This window comes from Capsicum annuum, chromosome 3 (assembly GCF_002878395.1).
Source record: "Capsicum annuum cultivar UCD-10X-F1 chromosome 3, UCD10Xv1.1, whole genome shotgun sequence".
NCBI lineage: Eukaryota > Viridiplantae > Streptophyta > Magnoliopsida > Solanales > Solanaceae > Capsicum > Capsicum annuum.
Genome location: NC_061113.1, coordinates 65,260,720 through 65,287,439, shown reverse-complemented (window position 1 = coordinate 65,287,439; position 26,720 = coordinate 65,260,720). Strand labels below are relative to the sequence as shown.

The 26,720-nt window shown below is 35.8% G+C and overlaps 2 protein-coding genes across 4 annotated transcripts in view; one reads left to right on the top strand and one right to left on the bottom strand.

Moving 5' to 3' along the window:
* Nucleotides 1–17,510, bottom strand: part of LOC107865382 (electron transfer flavoprotein subunit alpha, mitochondrial) — a 30,804-nt gene extending 13,294 nt beyond the window's left edge. For 2 of the 3 annotated variants that reach the window (XR_007052917.1, XM_047408020.1), the window contains exons 1-7: nt 17,018–17,220; nt 5,757–5,939; nt 4,506–4,717; nt 3,785–3,948; nt 3,476–3,637; nt 3,220–3,272; nt 2,017–2,157 (exon numbers count right to left, since the gene is read on the bottom strand). Coding sequence is in view for 2 of the 3 variants with exons in the window: in XM_047408020.1 (XP_047263976.1) it covers nt 2,017–2,157; nt 3,220–3,272; nt 3,476–3,637; nt 3,785–3,948; nt 4,506–4,717; nt 5,757–5,939; nt 17,018–17,080 (978 nt within the window). In the remaining variant the exon portion in view is untranslated. Of the gene's footprint in view, nt 1–2,016; nt 2,158–3,219; nt 3,273–3,475; nt 3,638–3,784; nt 3,949–4,505; nt 4,718–5,756; nt 5,940–17,017 lie in introns of all 3 variants that reach the window. The other variant, XM_047408021.1, reaches the window with a different exon arrangement.
* Nucleotides 17,511–18,047: 537 nt separating this feature from the next.
* On the top strand, nt 18,048–24,447 carry LOC107863770 (replication protein A 70 kDa DNA-binding subunit B). Its single transcript, XM_047408327.1, has 13 exons — nt 18,048–18,158; nt 19,489–19,541; nt 19,732–19,777; nt 20,687–20,963; nt 21,061–21,151; nt 21,253–21,380; nt 21,475–21,533; nt 21,627–21,758; nt 22,197–22,286; nt 22,934–23,010; nt 23,128–23,251; nt 23,353–23,497; nt 24,440–24,447. Exons 1-13 carry the CDS (start codon nt 18,048–18,050, stop codon nt 24,445–24,447), a joined length of 1,341 nt encoding a protein of 446 aa, XP_047264283.1.
* Nucleotides 24,448–26,720: the final 2,273 nt, after the last annotated feature.

Below are 26,720 nucleotides of genomic sequence, written 5' to 3'. Positions count from 1 at the left end.
AAGATAGTGTCCAATGGTATAAGGACAATAAGGAGGCTCAATACCAACCTACGGATGTAATTGATAAGGATAGCTTGGCACGTCACTACCTGCGCATTTAACCCACATCATGCAGTTGAAGCTTGATTTTATTTTCAATAACATGGGCGAATGTAACTTGGATTTGATAAGGGAATTCTATGTTAATTGGTTCCTCGAGACTCAAGGGAATAGCGTGAAAATACGCGAGCAAATTGTGAAGCTGACAGATGAGGCACTCAACTCTATACTTGGCACACCGGAGACCATTCTAGATTAAGAGAGCTTTATAGCGGACCTCCTTACAGGGCTATCAGGCATACTTTATATGGTTCACGTTCCATGGCTCGTTGGGAGCGTCATCAAGAGAAGGGATTTCACAATACCTTCCCATATGCTTTTCTAAACAAGGAAGCATGCATTTGGTTTAGGAAAGTTAGAGCTTGTCTGATTCTGGGGTTTCACTTTACAAGAATTTCTAGCGACCGGGTATGTCTTGTCTATGCTCTTATGACTGATGTTTCGATTTATGTTGGTGTAGCGATCCGTGCGGCTATGCGGAAAGCCAGAATGCACAAGAAAGTTCAATTCAGTTTTGGGGAAACAATTCAGTTTTGGGGGCCTTCTGACCAAGTTCTTGTGAGCAGAAGAGGTTGAGGAGGACCCGGCAAGTCGCCTTGAAATTTAAGGGGAGTTGATGTTACGAAGGTGAAGTGCTTGATTCTAGCCAAGGGCCAGCTCTCAAGACTGCCGAGAGGAATGCACGAGATGATAGCTTCTTCCGCCATCTATATGGCATGACGAAGCTAACTATGATGTGTGGCGGTCGAACGTCTTTTACTGAGGAGTCGCGCCAGTTGAACTATGACCACCCTACGAATGAGCATGCCCGAGCTATATGTTGAGTGGGCCACACTTTCAGGGAGTCGATGGATGATGATGTGCCAACCGATGATGATCGGTTGTTGGTGGATTCTGATATTGAGGTTGATTCTAGTGCTGAGGATTTTGAGGCAGGATATCTGAGTCCCGATAAGGGCGAAGAGGATTATTAGGCCTAGGAAGTTCTTTTTCCCATCTTTTTGTCGCATAAAATCCCTGAAGCGAGCCTCCATTTCATCTAACCTGCCCCAATACGGTGCGAGAAATCCACATCAATCTCTCCATTTCCCTGGATCGTAGACCCAAGATACTTAAAACTATCCCTCTAATGGGATGTCATCTAAACCCACATTAAGTCCAAACAAATGAGGCTTAACACTCTCTTCATTCTCATTCCCAACTAGAGTATGGACAATATAACAAGAAAGCCCACACAGGGAAAACACTGGGCTCTCATACCATGTAAGGTATGACATTTGGACCTAACCTAACCCCAAAAGTTAGCTCAAGAAGGAAGGATTCCCTAAGTTTGTACTAAAAAGGCCACCTGTTTATTCATCAACCAATGTGTGATCCTAACCTATTCTAATATAAATAGCTATATTAGGTTGGTGAAAAGATGAAGGGTGAGTGGAGGGTTATCAGTTACTTAGCTCCTTAGCTTCCTGAGATAAAATCAAATGGCATGTCAACTACGTCAACTTAAGCTAAAGGAACTACATTCTGTTTTACTTTTGTGATAACTGACATTAAGAGCCTGGTTGGATTGAACTTTAGCTTCTGGCTTATAAGTTAAGGTTTCTAACTTATGCCTTTCGGCTTATTTCTATCATTTTGACTTAAAACCAAGTGCTTATTTTTTATTTTACTCACACAAAAAATGTACGTAAAAGCTATTTTGTTTTGAAAACACTTGAAATAAGTCTATCCGCTCTAAGTTATATTTTACTTATCAGGAAAGCAAGTGATAATAAATAAACCAGAACTCCATTAAAAGAAGTAAACCAATGAGTTTCTATCTCCTTCACCCTCCCTCTCAATTACGTGAAATAACAAAAGAGAGAGAAAAGGAATCATGGAATGCATGTGAGAGAAACTAAACAGATCAACCCTGACCTGGAATATGGGGGCATCGGCATCTTTATTTATAGCAACAATGACCTTGGAATCTCTCATGCCTGCTATGTGTTGAATTGCTCCAGAAACACCAAATGCCATATATAGTTCTGGGGCAACAATTTTCCCAGTTTGGCCAACCTTAAAAAGAGAAGGACTAATAAAAACTACATTCATAAAGCTGACAAACTTGAAAAATGACGGATTGTCATTACTCAATCACTAAAAGCATGACCAATAAGTTCCAGTTTCTTGAGTACGAAATTTCGGAGAGACAAACATACCACTAATTTATTTCAAGTATTTTACTTTACAACATTTTTGTGTCCGACTCGTTATACCATAAATATGACTCGTACGGACAAAAAGAAAAGATACGTCTTAATACATCAATAGCCCCTTAAACTTGTCAATAGATATCATTTAGCCACTCGACCAATAGTGTGTTCTAGTTGAGCACCTAAATACATGATAAGAGTTCCTATCAGACACTTTCGAATTAATTTTTGGAAAAAACGTTGTGTGTTCTCAAGCATCTATTAAGTAGTTAAGTTAACCACATCTGATTTAATTATACACATCAGCCTCAATTGGAACGTGCCTGAGATTTTACAACTTATTGAGACAAGTGTGTATAATTAATGGAGGTGACATATTTTAAGTGGCTAACTTATCTACATAATGAACAATTGAGAACACGTGCACAAAAAATTCAAAAGTTGAACTGAAAGTGTCTAATTAGAACATTTTTATCATGTGTTTAGATGCTTAACTAGAACAAGCATAGTTCAATGTCTAAACGAAATTAAAAGTTTAACGATTGTCGATGTATTAAGCCAAAAGATATTAAAGGCAACAGGTTACTCCCTCCTTCCCATATTAGTTGATCACTTTCATTTCTGCACGCTTCTAAAGAAATCATAAATAAGGACAGATTTACCAAGTTATCTCTCCCATAAGATACTTTTTTGGAATTTTACAAACTTATTTTTACACTTCCAAACAGTATTAATTGTAGGGGCAAAATGGAAAAATTTTAATTAATTTTATCTTGATTTAGTAAGGGGACAAGTAATTGGGACATTTAATTTTAGTAAAATGATCAACTAATATGGTACGGAGAGAGTACTACATAAGTGACATTTAACATTTCTGAAGGCAAGTACTTAAGTCACCTGAAGCAACAAGTATGTCTAGTGTTACCTGGAGGTCGTTGGGAACAAATCCAGCATCCACTGCAGCACGAGTGGCACCAACTGCACAACAGAAGTAATCCAATTTAATGAGAAATTCAAAGCAGGTAGAAATTAGAACTGCAACTGCATCATATGCAAGTTATTGCTGAGAAATAGGAAATCCTTTAAATGTGAAATTAGTAAAGAATGGACTGATGGAGGATAAGGAAGTTGCAGAAAAAACACAGAATGAATACAGCAGGAAGTCATGGGAGAGGGAAAACCTGCGGCACCGATTTTCTCTGCAAGCTTATCTATCATTTTGAAGTTCTCAGCACTCTTTACACCTCGTCCACCAGTAACTACAATACGTGCATTTCCGAGATCTGGACGCTCCGAAATTTGGGAGGAAAGCTTTACATATATTGACTTACCAACGGAATCATCTGTAAAAATATTAACCTCATTTTAGGTTCCAACCCACTGAAGTTTCTTACAAAAGATGCAAACAACACTGATATCAACAAGATTGCCATAACGAGTCACATTGGGTTAACCACAGGAGATATGGGCTCATATCTTAACTGCCTGACCTTCATCCAAGATTGAAAGATCAACCTTATCTATTGAGGAAACATTAGATTTCAAATCAGCTGGTTCAGAAGCAACAGGAAATGATGTAGCTCTAATGCTCAACATACATGGGCTGGATCCCATGTAACGAACAGTGGATAGAGCATTTCCTGCATATATTGGCCTGTCACATTATAGACGATCCAATTAAAACCAACACAGCTTATACTTGAGCTGAGGGACAACAAGAACAATGTAGTTCGTACTGAAAAAAAGAACAACTCGTTTCATAGCAGGATGCGTTATAGCGGCTAAACATTGTAGTTTTATGATTTTAATAACAACTCTATGAAGAAGTTGGCAACTTTTATAGCAAGTTAACATAGCAAAAGAATCCCAGAAAATGGTGTCATCATATCCCTAGACAATATTGCTTTGCAACTAGGTTTACACAAATGTACAATTGTTAAAGACCCAAAGTACATATTCAATGTCATCAAACATGCAATAAAATGGTCATACCCATGAATCAAGATGTAGTAGGAACATGTATCATCAAACCTAATAACAGGAAACCTCCCATTCAACCGTAGTGCTGGTTAATGCCAATATCTCAATATTACAAATCACACACGACATGAAACAGTTTTGGTGAATCGCTTGAAAGAAGTGTTCACTATCTACAAGAAAATCTCTATCCATTGTGGTGTTCCCCCGATAAGGACACCACTAAAAAGTCACCTAATAAAGAGGTTTGATCCAGAAATCTTTGCGACATCAGTAATTGGAGAAATGTCCAGAAGAGCTGCTGCACGCGGTAATATATTTTTTCCAAAGGAACCTGATGCAGCAATTATGTGGGAATAGCCACCGCTCTGCTGAACAAGGTGGACTAATTTGGCCCATGGTTCAGCCAAAGGGTATGTAAATTTGTCAGAATCAGCAATAAGGACCTAGAAAAGAAACAAAAAACAACAAAAAATAGTGAGTTTCATCGGTTGGACTAGCCAAGCAACTTTTGCTCTTGTCTGCTCAACGCTTTATCTATTCTAGATGCTAGTTACAGATTATTTGTCTCAAATGGCTACATGTAGAAGGCTTGAATTAAGTTAACTTCAAATTTTCAACTAGCATGTCACTATACATGGAAAGATAAGAATAAAAACCCTAAAATCATTGAACAAAGCCTCTTAACAAGTAGCGTGTAGGTATCTCACAATAGCTTGATTGAAGATGAAGAGGAAAGAAGCAATATTGTATAGTTCGCATGAGCTATGGACTGCTTTTCTGTTTATAGACACAGTTCATATGATTTATCTGTGTCTTATGTGGAGAAACTCGATAAAAATAGGTTCAGTACCACCTACTCAAAAAGGGAGATTGTTTACAAAAATTAACAGGTATACTTTAGATACTCCTGAAAAGACCGATCATCCTTCCCGGATATTGTTCTATGGCACTCTTTCAAACAGCAGTCAATTGAAAATAGCATTTCCAAGCACTTCAGATAATCTTTTTTTCCAGTACATAAGAAAACTTCATATCAGCCTATCCACAAGTGTCCAACTGCTCCTCATATTTTAGCTATACTGTAGCTCAAGCCATTCAAAGGAAAGGAAGTCACACATCAAAAGTCAAGTGTGTTATTATCTATGCAAGCGTCAGAAAATTCATTGGCCCCTGGATTTCCAAACATCTTTCATGATTTTAGTTGAAGAAGACAAAGAAAAAGCAATATCACCCTCCTTTCTCCTCCTTGGAAGATCATTCTCTCACTGTAACAAAGTATACATCTAAAGGAGTGTCACACAATCAGTAAAGCATGTCAATAGAACACAACTACTCTTCTTTCACACTGAACTAGGGATGTTCTCGCTAAGATGTTACTGAAAGCAACAAACTAAATTGCAAAAGAAACAGTAGGGGCATAAAGTTACCATTCCACAGGCAACAGGCTGAAACAAAACAGTCCAGCATCCAAAGAGGAGTTACCTGAGAAACGGAAGGGTGGGATGAAGCAGCATGTTCCGCAGCATCCTTCAGGGAACGTCCAGATCCAGCAAGTAGCAACGATATTGAATTGCCCCCACCTAAAGATTTTGCAGCCTCCACAGCACTTAATGATGAGGTTTTGATCAATCCTCCTTCATGTTCAGCTAAAACCAATGTACTAAGCTACACATTCAAGAGAGCACAGGTGTACATTTAAGCACAATCATTCGAGAAGAACTTATATTGTGTTAAGAAGGAAAATTCACCTATTATAGAACCAAAGATTCAAACTCAAAGTTGTATACATGAATTCAGGCTATCCAGAGATTCTCCTTTCTCCCCCTTAAACAAGAACATCACAAAACATCTATTCTCAATTCATGTGAATCCCCTAGAAACAGGGAACCACAAATATGCAGCCTCATCTTACATTTCTGCAAGAGGCTATTTCTAGGGCTTGAACTCGTACCTCCCAGTCATATGGCAAAAACTTTACTGATTACTCTAAGGCTCCCCTCCTAGAGAACCACAAAGCAAGTCTATATAATTACACCATTGCATCATAAGCAGTAAGTCATCCCTTTAACTTCCTCATTTACTTGAAACACAATTCCTGACTCACTTGCATTTGATTTTGAAGCTTAGCCTCATATTCTCATTAAATCACTTGGGTAAATAATGCCCTTTCCTAAACTTTCTTTCAATAATCAAAGAAAACAAGTGCAAGGTAGAACCCAATGCACGTTTATTCTTGCTATTCAATATTCCAGAAGACTCATCTAGTACCAGCTATTATGTTTATTCCATTACACACTAATCAAAGTGCCTGGAGACTTTAGTCACTTGTCTTCCTGACTAAACTAGGATTTTGAGTTTATGGATTCTAGATTCTAAAAAAAAAAAAAAAAAGGAAAAAAAAACTGGTTCTTGATATACATACACCCGATGCACAAAACGAAATTGACTTGTCAGTTTCAAATAATTCACATCCCTTTCACTAAAAGTTACTGCAGCTGTCCGAATTTATGTGGCACTTGAGCTTCTCTGAGAGACAGTTTTTGAAATTAAATTATATATTTGAAAACTAGGTAAAATATTAAGTTACGATTAATAATTCAAAATATTTGAAAAGTGATGTGATTCTATTTTAGCATTTCAGTTAGCTGCTTTTGTAAATTCAATTTTAGCTTAAAGATTAGTCACATGCAAGTCATGTGCCCTACTGCCAGCTGTGCAGGAGTTAGTTATAACTAACCTTTGGACTGAAATCCCAAATTCAGTTAGGATCACTGTATAAGTAGCTGGATTCTCCATTGTAATCATTAGACAGAATTCTCTCAAGTAAATCAATAACAACTTCTCTCTTTTCTTCTGAGTTCACAAGAGTTCCATTAGAGCTCTTAGACATAACTGTTCAAGAACAATTCAGTTACTTGTTCTTTAGGTAATCTCGTTTATTCCCAATTTGTGTCGATCGATTTGGTTCTCATCATTGGTATCAGAGACCTAATCCTCTGACCTGTGCAATGGGAGATCACAATACGCGTATGCAGGAGCTACGAAAGGAGGTCGATAACCTCAAAGGTTCCATGGAAGAAGTCGTACACTCAATGGAAGAAATGCAAGTTGCTATGGATGAGAAATTCGCAAGGGCAGTCGATGAAATTAAGAAATTGTTCATGGGTAATGGCGCTCAACATCGCAATGGCATGCCAAGTAATGGAGAACAACGAGGGTATGGAATACCGATGGATTTGACGGAAAACTCTGAGGAACCTAGGAGTACAGCTCAAGAAGGGCACAGAAATGGGGGTTACCAACTTCCCACTAGAGGTTATCAGGTCGAATTCCCCAAATTTGATGGTACGGGGTTATGGGATTGGATTTACAAGTGCGAACAATTTTTCGATGTGAATGAGACACCAGATGAGTCCAAGGTTAAGCTTGCAACTTGTAAACTTGAAGGGAAAGCATTGCAATGGCATCAATCCTACATGAAGAACAGATTAACTAGAGATTGGCCCCGATGGGGTGAGTATGTTAAATGCCTATATGCTTGTTTCAGTTCAGAATTATTTGATGATCCCATGGGAGATTTCAAAGACCTTAAACAAACAAGCACTGTTCAGGAGTATATAGACCTTTTTGATGAATTACTGACTAGGGTAGAATTATCTGAAAATTATGTAGTTAGTTGATTCATTAGGGGGTTAAAACCTGAAATTGGATTGCCTGTAAAAATGTTGGGACCTAGAACATTGGCTAAGTCCCAACCTTCAGCAGTTCACCTATCTTAGCAAATACCAAATACAACCCCAGATTTTCCTACTCTCAACCTCATACTACCTTCAATACAAGCTCCAATCAACCAACTAAACCCCCCTTTTCCAAACCCAACCATTCTTTCATTCCTGCACCCAAACCACATCAAAAATGACAAGCTATTGACCCCTGCAGAAATGGGGGAAAGAAGAAGTAAGGGCTTGTGTTTTAACTGCGATGAACCTTATGTTTTTGGACATGTATGCAAGAAAAAGAGGCAAATCTTTTCTATGGAAGTAGAAGAAGGTGGGGAAGAGAGTGAATTGCAAGGGGAAGAAGACGACATAAAGGTGGACCCTACTGAATTCTTGACCATGATTGGTCAGGGTCTGAAACTGATGATGAAGGGGAAATCTTACCTCATGTGTCAGTTTATGCCATGAATGGAATTCATGATTTCAGAACTATGAGAGTTACTGATTCAGTTAAGGGGAAAGCCATTCATGTACTCATAGACACTGGAAGTACCCACAACTTCCTTGATTACAACTCTGCAAGGAAGCTTGGTTGTTTGTTGACTGCTATATCACCTTTTGGTGTCTCAGTGGCTGATGGTAAGAAAGTTCAGAGCAACTATGTGTAAAGGTTTAACATGGAAGATGCTGGGTGTATCCTTTGATTCTGATATGCTAATCTTGCCAATTGGAGGGTGTAATATGGTGCTAGGGATCCAGTGGTTGATTACACTAGGTGACATCATGTGGAACTTCAAGAAACTAAAGATGGAATTTCATATCATGGGTCGCAAAATATCTCTGAGGGGCAGTCAACCACCGGCTGCAAAGCTGGTGCAACAACAAGGGATGAACAAATTATTGGCCCAACCTTCTGAACTCTGTATGATCAGTGTTGGTAAATTTCAAGATGCTTTATCTCCTGTTGGGGCTAGTCTATTTTCTCTTGAGGGTTCAGGCCGGCATGAAGAGGATGAAGAACTGCAGTTGATACTCCAAACCTACCAGGATCTGTTTGCAACTCCTATTGACTTACCTCCTTCAAGATCTCATGATCACAAGATTATCCTGAAAGAAGGCACTTCTCTAATTAATATTAGACCATACCGGTACCCTACTATCCAGAAGGATGAGATAGAAAGATGGTGCGTGAAATGTTGGTTTCAGGGTGATTAGACACAGCAATAGTCCTTATTCTTCCCCAATTGTGATGGTGAAAAAGAAGGATGGTTCTTGGAGATTGTGTGTGGATTATAAGGAGTTGAACAACCACACCATCAAAGATAAGTTCCCAATTCCTGTTATTGAAGAATTACTAGATGAGCTGCATGGTGCTAAGTACTTTTCCAAGCTGGACTTGAGGTCTGGGTACCACCAAATCAGAATGTTTGGGCCTGATATACCTAAGACAACATTCCGAACTCATCAAGGTCATTATGAGTTCATGGTGATGCCTTTTGAACTCACCAATGCACCTTCCACTTTCCAAAGCCTCATGAATCAAATATTCAGTGCTCGTCTTAGGAGGTTATTCTAGTCTTTTTTGATGACATATTGATTAACAGAAGCAGTTTCTCGTAACACATTTTGCACTTACAGCAAACTTTCCAAATACTCAGAGAGAATGTTCTTTTTCTTAAGAAAAGCAAATGTGTTTTTGGAGTCACTCAAATAGACTACTTAGGCCATGTCATCCCTGAAAAAGGGGTGGCTATGGATCAACAAAAGATGGATGTTGTGATGCATTGGCCTCAACCTAAGACTCTTAAAGGGTTGAGAGGATTTTTAGGATTGGCTGGGTATTACAGGAGGTTTATAAAGGGCTATGGGATCATTGCACGACCTCTAAATGATCTATTGAAGCTTGGTAATTTCAAGTGGAATGATGCAGCTGTTGCTTCTTTTGAGGCATTAAAGTTGGCTATCACTTCTGCTCCTGTATTGGCTTTGCCAGATTTCTCTCAAGAATTCATTATAGAAACTGATGCCTCAGGTGCAGGAATTGGGGCTGTATTAGTTCAAGCTAATAGACCTATTGCTTTCTTCGGTCAAGGGTTATCAAACAAGAATAAGGCACACTCAGTTTATGAAAGAGAATTACTGGCCTTGGTATCAGCAGTACAGAGATGGAGACCATATTTACTAGGAAGGCATTTTGTGAACAAGACTGATCACAGCCTCAAGTACTTGTTGGAGCAGAGAATTACTACCCCAAGTTAACAAAAGTGGTTAGTTAAGTTACTTGGATATGGCTACACCATTAACTATAAAAAAAGGGGCGGAAAACATTGTTGCAGATGCTCTCTCTAGAGTAGAGGATGGCATTTCTCTTTGCAGCATCTCAGCCATCCAATCTGACTTGATGGAAGAGATTATTAAGCAATCCTAGTACTCTGATCCTAAGCTGCAGAGGATGATTCTCTTGATCCAGACCAATTCAAGCCCCAATCCTTACCTTAAGTAACATGCTGGCATCCTTAGCAGAAAGGGCAAGGTGATGGTTGGTTCTGATGCAACTTTGAGACACAAGTTGATGTCTTTCTACCACACTAGTTCTATTGGTGGTCACTCAGGAATTAAAGCTACACTGCAGAGGTTGAAGCAAGAATTCTATTGGAAAAAGATGAAACAGGATGTTTACAACTTTGTCAAGCAATGTGATGTGTGTCAGAGGTGTAAAAGGGTGAATGTAGCCTATCCAGGGCTCCTACAACCACTCCCTATTCCGGAGGGAGTATGGCAAGATATCTCAATGGACTTCATTGAAGGTTTACCCAAGGCTGCAGGAAAAGAAGCAATTGTTGTGGTGGTGGACAGGTTGAGCAAGGCTGCACATTTTCTTGCCTTGAAACATACTTACACTGCACTAGATGTAGCCCAAATATTCATGAATGAGGTGTTTAAATTGCATGGAATGCCCAAGTCTATTGTATCAAATAGGGATGCCATTTTCACCAGCAGATTTTGGCAGGAGCTTTTCATCCCTCTTAACCTGTACTGCCTACCACCCCCAAACTGATGGACAGACTGAGGTGGTGAGGTGTCTGGTGCATGACTTTTGAGAAACCCAAGGAGTGGCCACAATGGTTACCACTAGCTGAATGGTGGTACAACACCACCTTCCACTCTTCGACTCTAATGACCCCTTATGAAATTGTGTACGGTCAGAAACCACCTCCCCTACTTCCCTACATGACACTGGATTCCTAACTTGATGCAGTTGATAGAAGCTTGAGTGCTGGAGAAGCTACACTGAGGTTGCTAAAGCCTAACTTGCTGAAAGCTCAGAACAGGATGAAAGTCCAGGCAGACAAGAAGAGGTCTGACAGGTGTTATGAGATTGGTGATTGGGTTTATGTGAAGCTCCAACCCTATAAGAAGGTTTCCTTGAGATCTCATTCCTTCCAAAAACTATCTGCTAAGTTCTTTGGACCTTTTGAAATTATAGCTAAGGTTGGCATGGTTGCATACACTTTGGCACTACCTGAAGGCACTAAACTTCATCCTACCTTTCATGTGTCTCGGCTAAAGAAAAGAATTGGTTCCCATCTTTCTTCAACCACCCTTCCCATTGTTCATTCTGATTTTGGTTATGTGCTTCTGGTGCCTGAGAGGGTGTTGGACAGAAGAATTGTTCAGAAATATGGCACAGCTGCAACTCCACTTCTGATCAAATGGTTCAATACTGTTGAGAGCACCTAGGAGGACTATGACTCTTTCCTATTGAAGTTCCCTCACTTCAATCCTTAAGGACAAGGATTGTCTTAAGGGGAGGGTATTTGATGTGATTCTATTTTAGCATTTCAGTTAGCTGCTTTTGTAATTCAATTTTAGCTTAAAGATTAGTCACATGCAAGTCATGTGACCTACTGCCAGCTGTTCAACAGTTAGTTATAATTAACCCTTGGACTGAAATCCCAAATTCAGTTAGGATCACTGTATTGTAACTGAAATATTTATTTCAAAAGAATTTTTTACTTGGAAAGAAAGAAAAGAAAAAAAAAAATGTTGCCACCTCAATTGCCGCCTCAATATTGCTATATATATAGGATTTCTCCCTATGCACAAAAACAGATAAGGATATATATACTTCCAACTATCCAATTTCTTATCCTTTTTGTTGCAATTTAATTATCATTTTATAGTTGTTTTCTGCTTTAATATTTGAACTTGTTGGTATTTGCATTAATGATTTTGTTGATCTGTATCCTCTATTTAATTAGGGAAGACTTATTTAACTTTGAATATCCTCTAATTAAACAGGGAAGTGCTTGTTTAATCCTGGGGAAACATTTCACACTACTGAAATAGTATCTTAGGACAGTGCCTAGCACGACTCAAGTATAATTAATATATTAACTGGTTAAGAATCAGTTAGATTACTATTATAGTTGTCATATTGATTACAGTACTATCACTAAGGTTACAATAATATTATACGCTGTTATTTTATTGTATTGTTAATATTATTAATATAATATTTTGTCAACAGTTAAATAATATTGTTGTTATTATTATTATTTTTCGGTTGTTTGCCAACAATCTAAGAAACTATGGCATATAATTTTGATCCTAAGACCGTTGATAATACTGATGCTGGTGTTGCTCTAGCTGCTTCCATTCCAGTCAGTTTGTCAGAAGTTATGGTACTGCAGGTACTACAGAGTACAGGTATGAAATAAACTTGGTTGCATGCCTAATGTTAATAATAGAATTTTCATAGAAAATGCATCTCAATGCAAGAGAATATGTGAAAGAAATGACAATCCCGCTAAGTCAAAAATAAATTTGACTGAAACGGATGATATAATTATTGCGGTCATTTCAGAAATGAACATTGAAACCAATGTGAGAAACTGGGTGGTAGACTCTGGTGCTACTAGGCACATTTGTATAATAAAAATGATTTTATATCGTACACCCAAGTTGAGAAAGAAGAAGAAATTGTTTATCTTGGGACCTTGAGAACTATTCAAGTTCTTGAAAAAGGCAAAGTTTATTTGATTTCTGTGGCATTATTAGGAAAAGCTGGAATAAAGATTATATTTGAAAATAATGAGGTCATATTAACTAAATATGATATTCTTATTGGAAATGGACGTTGTAATCATGGACTTTATATACTTGACATTATCAATGATAATGCATCAGCTTCTGCTTATATGATTCAGTCTATTTCTTTATGGCATGCTAGATTAGGACATGTTAATATTAAATATATAAAGAATATTCAATCACTTGGTCTAATATCTGGTTTAGATTCAAGTAATTTTGATAAATGTGAAATATGTGCTAAAGCTAAAATTATTAAAAAGTCATGTTTTACAGTTGATAGAGAAACTGAATTGTTATCTTTGATTTACACTGATTTGGGTGATTTAAAACAAACTATAACTAGAAGTGGTAAAAGATATTATGTGACCTTTATTGATGATTTCTCCAGATTTACTAAGTTGTATTTGCTTAGAAATAAAGATGATGCATTTGATACTTTTGTATCTTATAAATCTGAAGTTGAAAATCAACTTAGTAGAAAAATCAAGAGAATTAGATCTGATAGAGGTGAAGAATATGTATCTTTAAATGCTTTTTGTGAAAAAAAGGTATTATTTATGAAGTAACTCCGCCCTATTCTCCTGAGTCTAATGGTGTAGCTGAAAGGAAAAATAGGATACTGAAAGAAATGATGAATTATGTGTTAATTAGCTCTAATGCACCTGATAATTTGTGGGGTGAAGCTATTTTATCTGCATGTCATTTACAAAATAGAATTCCACATAAAAGAACTGGCAGAACCCCTTATGAATTGTGGAAAGGTTATAAACCTAATTTGAAATATTTAAAAGTGTGGGGTTGTCTTACGAAAGTTCTTCTTCTTGAACCTAAAAAGAGGAAAATAGGTTCTAAAATTGTTAATTGCATGCTTATTAGATATGCTGAACATAGTGCTGCATATAGATTTCTTGTCTTGAAAAGTGATGTACTTGATATTAATACTATAATTGAGACAAAGAATGCTGAATTCTTTGAACATATTTTTTCACTATGTGATAAAATCTCTCGTGCACCAGTTGAAAAAATAAATAAATCTACCTCTAATATTGAGGAACTGAGAAGGAGTACAAGGCCTAAAAAAGAATATTTTCCTTATGGAAATGATTTTCAAACTTTTCTTGTTGATAATGAACCATCAAATTATTTTGAAGCTATATCTTCTTCTGATGCTAAATTTTGGAAAGAGGCAATAAAAATTGAACTTGATTCAATTGTGAAAAATAATACATGGGTTTTAACTGACTTACCTCCTGGTGCAAAATCGATTGGTTGTAAATGGATTTTCAAAAGGAAACTTAATTCAGATGGATCTTTAGATAAATATAAAGCTTGGTTAGTAGCTAAAGGATTTTCTCAAAAGCAAAATATTGATTACTTTGATACATTTGCACCAGTAACAAGAATTTCTTCTATTCGAGTATTAATTGTTTTGGCATCAATTCATAAGCTTTTTATCCATCAAATGAATGTGAAAACAGCTTTCTTAAATGGAGATTTAGAAGAAGAAATTTATATGGTTCAACCTGAGGGATGTGTAATTGTTGGACAAGAAAATAAAGCTTGTAAATTGACTAAATCTCTTTATGGCCTTAAATAAGCTCCTAAACAGTGGTATGAGAAATTTGATCAAGTCTTAATAAAAGACGGCTTTTCTTCTGTTGAGGTGAATAAATGTGTTTATACAAAGGTGGTAGACAGTGATTATGTGATAATCTACTTATATGTTGATGGCATGCTTATATTTGGTACATATTTAAATATTGTGGAACGTACCAAATTATTTTTGTCTACTAACTTTGATATGAAAGATCTGGGTGAAGTGAATATGATATTGGGAATTAAAGTTATGAGGAGTGAAGATGGTATAATGTTGTCACAAGAACATTATGTGGAAAGACTTCTTAAGAAATTTGAATGTTGGGAGATAACTCCTGAGCCACTCCTTATGATGCTAATTCTAAATTAAAAAGGAATAATAGTGACCCAGTTGCTCAGTCTAAGTATGCACAGATTATTGAGAGTCTAATGCGTTTAATGAATTTTACTAGGCCTGATATAGCCTATGCCGTGTGTAGATTGAGTAGATATACTCATAAACCCAATAATGAGCATTGGTCTGCATTAATGCAATTAATGAAATATTTGAAAGGAACCGTAAGTTATGGTATCTTGTATAGTGGATTTCCTTATATTTTAGAAAGTTATTGTGATGCAAATTGGATCTCTGATTCAAACGAGACAATATCCACTAGTGGTAATATATTCATGCTTGGTGGAGGTGCAGTATCATGGAGATCAGCTAAGCAAACGATCATTGCTAGATCAGCTATGGAATCAGAGTTTGTGGCTCTGGAGTTAGCTAGTACTGAGGCTGAATGGCTAAGAAATTTCTTAGCGAATATCCCTTTTAAAAAGGATGATCTGTTGCCTCATAGCCCTTTGAAAAAGAATGATCTGTTGCCTCATAGTCCTTTGAAAAAGGATGATCTGTCGTCTCATAGCCCTTTGAACAAGGATGATCTGTTGCCTGATATCCCTTTGAAAAGGGATGATCCTTTGTCTAATATCCCTTTGAAAAAGGATGATCTTTTGTCTAATATCCCTTTGAAAAAGGATGATCTGTTGTCCAATATCCCTTTAAAAAAGAAAGATCTGTTGTCAAATATCCTTTTAAGAAATGATGATCTGATGCCTCCTGTGTATATACACTGATTGTCAAGCCGCAATTGCTATTGCGAAGAATAAATCTTACAGTTGTAAGAGTAGACATATGAAATTAAGGCATGATATTGTTAAGCAGCTGCTGAAAAATGGAATAATTTCCATTGATTATATGAAGTCAGAATTGAATTCGGCCGATTCACTAACTAAATCTGTGGGAAGAAAATCAATTCTTCAAACCTCAAAAGAGATGGGGTTAAGGTCAATATGATTGTCAATAGAGATGGTAACCCAACCTATGTGATTGGAGATCCCATGAAGTAGGTTCATATGAGTAATAACAAGTCGATATTGACTCTGCGCACTTATTGAGAGTGCTTGAACTGCTACTAAAATAGAGGGATGAGTTATTAACTCTTAATGAATTAATTTCTTATCCTTCTTGTTCCAATTTAATTATCATTTTATAGTTGTTTTCTGCTTTAATATTTGAACTTGTTGGTATTTGCATTAATGATTTTGTTGATTCCTGTATCCTCTGTTTAATTAGGGAAGACTTATTTAACTCTAAATATCCTCAAATTAATCAGGGAAGTGCTTGTTTAATTCTGGGAAAACATTTCACACTGCTGAAATAAGAAACTAAAATAGTTTCTTAGCACAGTGCCTAGCACGACTCAAGTATAATTAATATATTAATTGATTAAGAAGCAGTTAGATTACTGTTATAGTTGTCATATTGATTACAGTATTATCACTAAGGTGGCAATAATATTATACGCTGTTATTTTATTATATTGTTGCTATTATTAATATAAAATTTTGTCAGCAGTTAAATAATATTGTTGTTATTATTATTATTTTTCGGTTGTTTCCCAACATGTATAAGTAGCTGGATTCTCCATTGTAATCATTAGACCGAATTCTCTTAAGTAAATCAATAACAACTTCTCTCTTTTCTTCTGAGTTCACAAGAGTTCCATTAGAGCTCTTAGAACTGTTCAAGAACAATTCAGTTATTCGTTCTTTAGGTAATCTCGTTTATTCCCAATTTATGTGATCGATTTGGTTCTCATCAAAAAGACTGAATATTTAAAATATATATGAAAAATTCATGGTCAAATTTAATAGTTATTTGAATCTCAAAATTGAAAAATGAAACATAAAGGAAGTAAAAGATTTAATTCGAAAGCCACTTACATAATAAGTCAGAAAGACTGAAGATTGTTTGTTTCACGCGAAAAAAAAAAATTAAAAGAAGGGACTTACAGATCGAAAAGGGGTTGTTATACGAGAAGTGACGGAAAGATTTTTGAATGCTGAGAGCATCATCCTTCGCTTCAATCTAGTGCTATTTTTGGGTCAAAAATTCAGTTCTAATTACAGTGACTGTTTAAAGCCGTACAACTGCAATACTTTTTGCCCAAGTCCACGCATAACTGAAGGTTGAATCGGCTGTATTATCTGTATCTATCTTCTAATTAATTTACTGCACCTTCCGTTTGATAAAAAATAAATTATTGAATTTTGACACATAAAATAAAGAAAAAATATTAAAGATATAAATTTAACATAATTTTTTATTTTTATCCCAAAAAAGAAAAAATTAATCTTGTAATACATTTTCAAAAGTTAATTAATTGTCAAATTATAAGGATAAATTTAGAAAAAAAATTTAATGATTCTCTTATTTTAAAACATCAATAATTATCCCAATAATTTACTTATTCGAAGTAATATATAGAAGTGGTGAACAGGTGATGCCAGTGGAGGTTGTCTTGTCAGCTTTGCAAGGGTTAGTTTTATCATTTCGTTAGATAAGGGTACACAGGTCATTTCGTATTTGGATTGGTACAGGTGTAGTCTCAAAATTACTAATATATAGAAGTGGTGAATAGGTTATAATTAGAGATGGGCATATTTTGATTTAAATCGAGAAAACTGAAAAATCGAATTGAAATTTAATTTTGATTTGATTTTTTTATTTTTTGGATTGGTTTCAGTTTTAAATTTTAGAAATTTAATAAAATGATTTGGTGTTTGGATTTTAAATTTTTTTTTTGGATAAATCAAAATTATATAAATAATATATTATAATTTATATATATTTTATTATATATGTAAATATATTAAAATATAATATAATGTGATATAACATATAAATATATAAATTATAATCATTTAGTAACCCTAAATCCTAATATACTGCTTTGCTTTAGCCCCAAACATTAACGTGAAGGCTGCAACGACACTCAATTATCCTCAGTTCGTCAGTTCATTTGAAATTTCAACATCATCAATGGTAGTCAGTAGTCGTTTGCTCAGTTCGTCACTATCGTTGCCAATTGCTGCCAAGTGCGGCCACTGCCGTCACGCCAACAGCAATGACTCAATGAGGTCAATATTTATGGTTATTTCATGCGTGTTGAATTAATTATATTTGAGAATTAAAATAAGTTTGAAAAAAAAGATTATTTTTCTATAAAAATCATCAATTTTAAATGCTCACTATTTTAATCGTTAAAATTGAAATAAAAATTCAAAATAACCGAATCGAATTTGTAAAAATCAACACAAACTGAAATAATTTTGATTTGTTTATGATTATCATTTCCGTCAATCCAAAAATTGAAAAATCAAATCCATATTCAACAATCAAATCCAAACCTAATTATAATGAAAGCTGGCAGGTGAAGGTTGTTCTGCCACCTTCCCAAGGGTTAGTTTTATCATTTGGTTAGATAACGGTACACAGGTCATTTTGTATTTGAGTTGGTAAGGTGTAGTCTCAAAATTAAACTAATACAACAGTTGTTCCTTGATATTGTACGTGTAATTCTAGAAATTACTCTTACAACAGCTGAGGCTTTGGTTTTGTCTCACTACAGCAAGGAAAATTCATTGTCGCACCTATGATAATCTTCCGAGTTTTCTCATATTTTCAATCCAAACAGTGTAAGTTCTCTTCATTGTTGATATTTCCCCTTCTCTTTCACAGTATGGAATTCTAATTTTATCGTCTGTATGACTTCTTAGTTGTGTGTTTAGTAAGCTGCACTCCAACCAAAGTGTACAAGATCATCAGTACAGTTTCAGATCTTGCCTCACTACCTCAACATCAATACACAACATAAAAGATTTTCGACAAAGAAAAGACCCACATAGTAGCAGTACCTTTTAGTAAGTTGAACTCCAACAACAGATCTGACAGTTTTTACAGTTGAACCATAATGTTGGGGGTTGTGGGTATGTCAATGAATTGTATATACAGCTAACCAAAGAGTAGTGGTATAGCAGTAAAGGAAGAGTCTTGGATGTTGATTGACTGCTATATTGTTTGTTTATGCTATAACAACGTCATCTCTCACCATGCAGTAATACATAAATTTCACCATTCTTTGTCTGATTATCTTGTTGGATTCTTCTAACTGAATTTCCCATTAGATTATCTGTTCTTTCGGTCGTTTGGTTGATCTGGTATATGTATTGCGAAATTTGTGTGCTCCCTGCTTCTTCTCTCGGGGAAAAAAATTTGAAATGGTTATTTCATAGTCAGTGCTGTGTTTTCTGCCGCCGCAATCTGTTGCTATGTCTTGAAATTCTGTAACTACATGCATATCTCGAATCGGTTAGAGAATAGACAAACTATAAGATGAAGGCTCTTACCCTGGGTGCTCGAAAATTTTTAGGTTGATCAATTATTGTTTTCTTATTGTTTGCTTTTACTCTTGCTGTTCTAGATAAATTCATCTGTTGCAGTACTCTTTAATTTGGAAATTAAATCAGCGGAGAGGTACTAACTGTTGCTATCCTATTTACCTTTTATGTTGATTGCTGGTCAATCACTTTTCCAACGTTTTCTTTCTGCTTTTGGATCAGTTTGTTGAAATATTCATTAATCCGTCCTTTCTAATTTGTTCGTTCGATTTTTGATGGACAACTAATTTATGACATGTAACCTTTCATTTCGCTTAACTACATAGTTCAAAAGGAAGTTGTTTGTATGGATCAACAAGGTTGGTTCGAAAGGTTTGAATTTTTGTTCGGCATATACTTTTCCTATTCAAACTAAAGTTATATGTACAAATATCTAAAGTAGTGAAGTTCTTTGTATAGATCGACTGGGTTGGTTCAAAAGCTTTGAATTTCCGTTCGGCATATATTTCTCTTATTCAAACTGACGTTATCCATACAAATATCTAAAGTATTGGTACGACTTGATACATTTCCTGACAAAGGAATCAGTAAACTTGATTTTTGAGCCAGCCGCAACATTTCCGGCTGCTGGCTTGCAACACCCGTTGTTCTTCCATCCTGTACCGGCAGCTTTTATCAATTTTTTTCTCTTTTATTATGTATGTTGATACCTAATTCATCTTCTATTTTGACAATGCAACTGCGGATGCCATAATGGATCAGAGACTTCTTGTGGACTTCATCACAAAAAAAACTACAGACTAGACCTGCAAGGTTCAGGTAATTGACAAGTTTCGCCCTTGCAAGAGCAAAGACTCATCTGTCCATTTTCACACAATACTCGTGCAAGATGAAAAATTCATCTTCTATTTTGACAATGCAACTGCGGATGCCATAATGGATCAGAGACTTCTTGTGGACTTCATCACAAAAAAAACTACAGACTAGACCTGCAAGGTTCAGGTAATTGACAAGTTTCGCCCTTGCAAGAGCAAAGACTCATCTGTCCATTTTCACACAATACTCGTGCAAGATGAAAAAGTAAGTTTCTCTCCATATCCACCCCCTAAATACTCAAGCTGATACTGTAAGCGTTAGCTACAATAACGCTTTAGAATCCGCAAAATATTTGTTATGAAAAAAGGAATTTGCACCTCAGTAAAGACAGATTGAAAAGTCTACTATTTTCCTCTATAATTCTAACAGCATATTTGAAGCTGTTTCTCTTTCACTTAACTACAGGAACAGCAGGTTTCCATAGTTCTATACAGCGATGACATTCCCAAATACAAGAACTTGTTCCTCCTTTTCCACACATATGTTGTTTCTTGTGCGAAAGTTAGGGATGCCCGTGGCTACTCGATACGAGCCGGTAGGTACGAATGGGTAGCAGACAAATACACAATTGTTGAGCCGATTACCGACAACGATGGATTGGAAGCACCACTGGCTGCTCTAGAAAAGTTGAGCCCACTTCCTTTCTCAGCGATTGAACAACAACATCCAGGTTCTGAATTTGGTAAGCTCTCCATTTACATCTTTGCCGTTTTCCCCATTAACTAAATAGCCCGTACTAATCAAGTTGCTACTCAGTATGTTGCTTCCCATTACACCAGACTTACTGGCAGTAGTAGTTAACTGCAGCGCCCTGCAATACACAGCTGACCAGAGCAAACACTTTCGGGAAGCGATTGTGATGGATCAAAGGCAAGTTAGTCTCTCCCTTGCATGAAGTTCACCAAACCTTCTATTTGCTTGGTAAAATATGCTTTCACTATAACAATTTCTGCGTTTGGTATACCGACCAGCAAGAAACCTTTTCTATTTACTATATGGGATGACCTAGCTGACAATGAAGGGACTACCTTATTGGATCACCTACACGAGCATCCCGCCATTCTTGCCAAGCGTATAGGCATCACTGAATTCCGTGGTGGTATATTATTTACAATATTCTATAAACTCTTTTCTTTTTAGTTCTTCTTTCTATGTGCTCGACTAAAAAAAAATTCCGTCTTTCACATACACAGTTTTGAGATTGGCAACAAGATATCAAACAACAATTTTACCAAATCCTCAATACGTGCAGGCAATTAGACTGATGAACTGGTATACATTAACTTAATCCCCCTTAACAGAGATGTACAAAAATATTTGCCCTGTTTAAATTTAACATTTTCAGGGTGAAGCAGATCGAACAAATGTTGTCGTCTTATACTTTAGAAGCTCCTCATCATCAACCTCCTCACTGAATCTTGCACCTATTGAAGATCAAGTACAATCTATATCCACCATTCCACAGTCGTTGTCTATGGTTAGTTTGTTTCACAATGTGTATATGTATGTACTAACTATTTTCGTATCCGAACTGAAATGACCAACCATAGTTACACAACAGAGACACAACCAAAATTGTAACTCCATCATAGTGTATGCGTTATTGCTTAACAGTATAACGTAAGAAACTTGATTCAACTTAGATTTGAGCATACTATATTTTGATGATCAGTTTTCCTACATGAAAAAAGAATCCCTTCCTACAATGAGAAATGAGGAAATGCGTATTCTCTGGCATGTACTAATTCTGTGGTTTAGATTAATTAACTTCGTACAAAAAGGTTAATTTTTACTTTTGTAGGCCACCTTAAAAGATTACATATCTGAACACATAAACACTTCAGAATTGTAATCCGGAGTTTTATCACAGCTACTTTCAATAAGCTTTTGATGTTCCCATACACTTATGTTGCAGGTACAAACTGTTCCTGTGGAAGGCAGAATATCGCTTCCCGATCATTCTCAATCATTTTACTTGCTTGCCTGTTCAAACTGCAATCACTATGTACGTCCTAAAATAAAAAATGGTCCACTGCTTCAACTATAAACTACACAGGCCATTGGTCCCCAAGTAACTACAAACTTTACTGCAGCTCAGTTTCTTAAAATTGAGTTCATTCACTGTCGAAGAATTCATAAATTTAGGGAATTGTTTGAAATGATATTACATTTGGAACTAAAAGTATTTGCAAATTTGATGAATGAGAGAGAGCAGTTCAAGTTGAAATGAGGTTTCACACTATATAACAGGTATTAGAAAAACCTACATTTGAGAAACTGTATTTGGGATTCGATAGAAATTCATCCATGATTTCTTTGTTCTCAGTTGCTATATTTTACATTTTATACTACTATGGACACTGTCACCCAAAGCATTGTGCCCTTTGTTTCGTAAAATGAACATAACCTTGGTTGTTCTTAAAAGCTCTGTTCTGTCTCCATCCAGGTGTGCCTATAGCAAATTGCGTTTCAACCTAGCTATTGAGTCACAATGAGTTAATTTGCTCGAAAACAGTCAACTGGGACAAGCTTATCCGTGTGTTTCACCAAGATGTTTTTATGACATAGGCGGGGTGGAAATGTTTGTTTAGTCTGCATAGAGCATGCTCTCATGAAGTATAAGGACATGCCTATATGTTCTGTAATTTACAGCTTCTGCCAATTAAAACTAACAGTGATTTGTGTCGGGTTCATATCACTAATGATACAACAAAACCTGTCTGCATGATGTTGTTTTGTTCTTTACATGTTCACATGCTATTACTCCACAGTGAAATAGATTCATCCTGTACATTTGCCTCCACACCTGAAACTTTGATTTTGCAGCTTTGTCTCTTTCCTTTCAGGTGCCACTTCAACATTGACTTCACAGATTCCAACGTGACAATTACAGCAACAGTGTCAGAAGCTTTAGCAGAAAGAATACTGTCCCTAACTGTCGACCAAATATATGACAAAGTTGTTGTCCAGGTATAAAAATACATATTATTACCTACGGCGAAACTCCTCTTACAATTTCATTCTACCAGTAACTCCTATTTAATGTACTATCTTTTACCTTTTCCACTTAGAAACAACCACTGTCTATTGCCGGTATAAATCGCCAACTTGATCGTGAACTGTTTAAACTGCAATTACAAAAGTCAGCTTTCAGATTTCCAGACCAAAAACCAGATGCGCTAGCTATTGCGTCATTCACTAAAACAGAACAAACAGGTAAGAGGAAGAAAATTGAACCATCCACACCCGCGAAAAAGGATTGAAAGTAACAATACTTTGATATTTCATCTGCTACCATACTCTATTTCCTGTGTACCGGAGCTATGACAATTACTCAAACATTTATTATGAATTCATTATCTTACCATTTCAGCATTACTAATAACAAATAAGCAGGTCTAGCTTACACTGAAATATACAATATCTACTCAACACAATCATGTAAATAGAATAATCATATGCCCCTTTACTGCACCACCAGGAAAAACTATTTACTTTTGGTGTTTCCAGAGGTTTACCTTGTATTAGTTTTAGTTACTTTTGGCATTTCTTTCATCGGATACATAAATTGGTTTTAAATTCTGCCTTGCTTTCTTTCATCATCTTCTTTATCTCAGGTGAGTTTCAATTTATTACCGCTACATATACCTTTGTACTATTAATACTTGCAGGTGGTTTATTGATATACTCACAACGCACGTAAGTTGTTTAATAAAAATCCTCTTATCATAAAACAGTATGACAAAAAGCTACTTTGTTACTTTTGTTTTTGCTTGTAACTTAAAGACAATGTACAATTTAACTATTCCAGATTGGTTAAGCGCTAAAATCTCGAGCAACATTCTATTCGGAAATAAGCTACTTACATTAACTATCCAATATTTACATCCTAAAATATACTCTTTTATGTGGACATTGTAAAAGAATAATTACATCAGAGTGTGGACATATTCTTGGAGTATGTATTTTCTTGAGTTGTAACTTTTCCCCAAGGTTTTGTGGCGTGATGCTAACCTAACCTTTCGGATAAAAAGCTTATTTGGTTTCTCTTTAACTGTTGATGTTTAAGTGCTATAAAGTTTGGGTCTTTCGGAGAATTTGATGGCTCAACTTCGGTTTTTACTAAGAAATTTAGCTTCCTGTCTTTGTTTTTTGCAGGTATATGAAGAAGTTATGGAATTTAATTAACCTACAGTACTCTGCAGGTTTGTTATCATCTCGGCTCTCTATATGTACCTCAATCTGCATATGTTATGTTTAGGTGCTAGATTTTCTCTGAATGAAGCATCTGTCTTTCGCAATTAAAAAAGGTTAAAAGGGAAAAATGTATTTTTATCGATCATAGGTAGATAAAGAATGAAGTTGCTGCTTCAAAGGCTATGCGCACCTTTCATAGATTCTGGTTGTTTGATAGGCTGCTTATGGAGATATATAATAGCTGCACAATATTTTACATTCACTCTGTTGTTACTAAGCTATTCTCTGTTTCTGTTCTACTCTCCACACAATAAGCGATGTCACTATTTTTCCCTGTATACCCAGCTTCGGGATAATTTCTATCAAATATTATAGAACGACGGTAAGTATGTGATTTTTGCTAAGAAATGTTTAGGGACTAGACCAGAGAAAAAATTTATCAAAGCATCCATAAATACAAAAGGTAAAATACCAATTAATTATTGTTTATAAAAGAGAAATGGTCATACTAGAAACATAGTAGAACATGAAAAATGATAATAATATCAACATAAGTTCTTACACACTTTCTACTGAGTTAAAATAATGTTACTAGAGGAATTGATAGACCATTTAAATATAGGATACGTAAATCCAAAATAATGTCCAGCAAAGCATATGCTTTAGTACAATACAATGGAGGTACAGTGTGTATGGATCCTCGTATATGCTTTAGTACAGTACAATGGAGATACAATGTGTATGGATCCTCTTACATTCATGAAGCTATTCATGGATTAAATACCCTTCTTCAGATCACTATTTCACATGATTAATTGTCCTTTCATATTTAATTATATGTTATATGTCACTGTATGCATACTAATGTTACTGAAGCATCACTTATTTTCTCTTCTTCTGCAGTTGTAACTATATGGCAACCTTTCTTCAAATTTTTCTTAGCACTATCCACTTCATCAAATGATATAGCATGTACAGATGCATTTTGCTTCCCTATACCAGCATCAGCTAGCAGGCTGCCTGAACTAACTTTTTGTCTGTTGATGTAAACAACAATCGACATTTCAATGTACAACCACTGTTTACCGTGATTATATTGCTACTTTGTGATACAGCCTTATATAAATTATCTCCGCTTATCGTTCACCTCATCATTGGGCCTGTGCCTGCATGGGCTTCTCTGTCTAGTATATATATATATATATATATATATATATATATATATGGGAAAAGGGTCAAAAATACCCCTCTACTTTAAAAAATTGGTCAAATTTACCCCTAGTTATACTTTAGAGTCATATTTACCCCTAGTTATACTTTAGAGTCATATATACCCCCGCCATTATAAAAGTTTGTATATATACCCCTCAACTAACAGAATAACCCAAATCCTTCTAAATGATCTATTTTTTAAAAACTCCAAGCCCGACCCGATCCATAAAAAAGGACCTAACCAAATACATACTGTACGCATTTTCTCACGTAGCTGACTTCAAAATTAGGGGCTTTCTCCTTCACTTCTGTGGGTTGAATTTTCCCAAAAAAATTACTCCTCTTTCACTAATCATCCCCAATGAAATGTAGTTGTGATCAATTGTTAACCTTTACTAATCTTTTTAGCAATAGAAATTGTTACGAAATTGTTACTCTTTCCCAATGAAATGTCAGTTGTTTTGTCGTTGTCGTTCTGATTTGGTGAATTAATAGTCAAAAGTCTCATTTTGAATACTCCATCTAATGTTCGAACAAGGTTTTTCAGTCAACTTATTGTAGAGATGACGCTTTGAGGCCCTGGGATCTTCGACAGAATGGACAAGCTTCAGATAGAGCAAGATTGGACTAAACAGGTTGCAAGTGCACCTGTTTAGCTTGGAGGAAGCAGTTGGGGTTTAGAGTTGCCCTTTGTAAATTAAGCCACAGGCAAGTAGATGGAATTAGAGTCTTCCTCGTTATCAAAGATTCATAGTGCTGGATTTTGTTTTGTTTATTGTACTTTTTGGTGGTTGTTGATAAATATGGTTTTCTTTATTTAGGTGTATTATTTTTGTTTATTATAAAATAGGACTTGAGGTCCCTATATATATCTTGAATCTCTGTTGGGAGTTTTGTATCATAGAGGGTGTTAATTAGTGTAATTTGTGATGATACCTTGTACAATGTAACTATATTGAAAAAGAAAAGTGAATGTTAATTAGTGTAATTTGTGATGATACCTTGTACAATGTAATTTTATTGAAGAAGA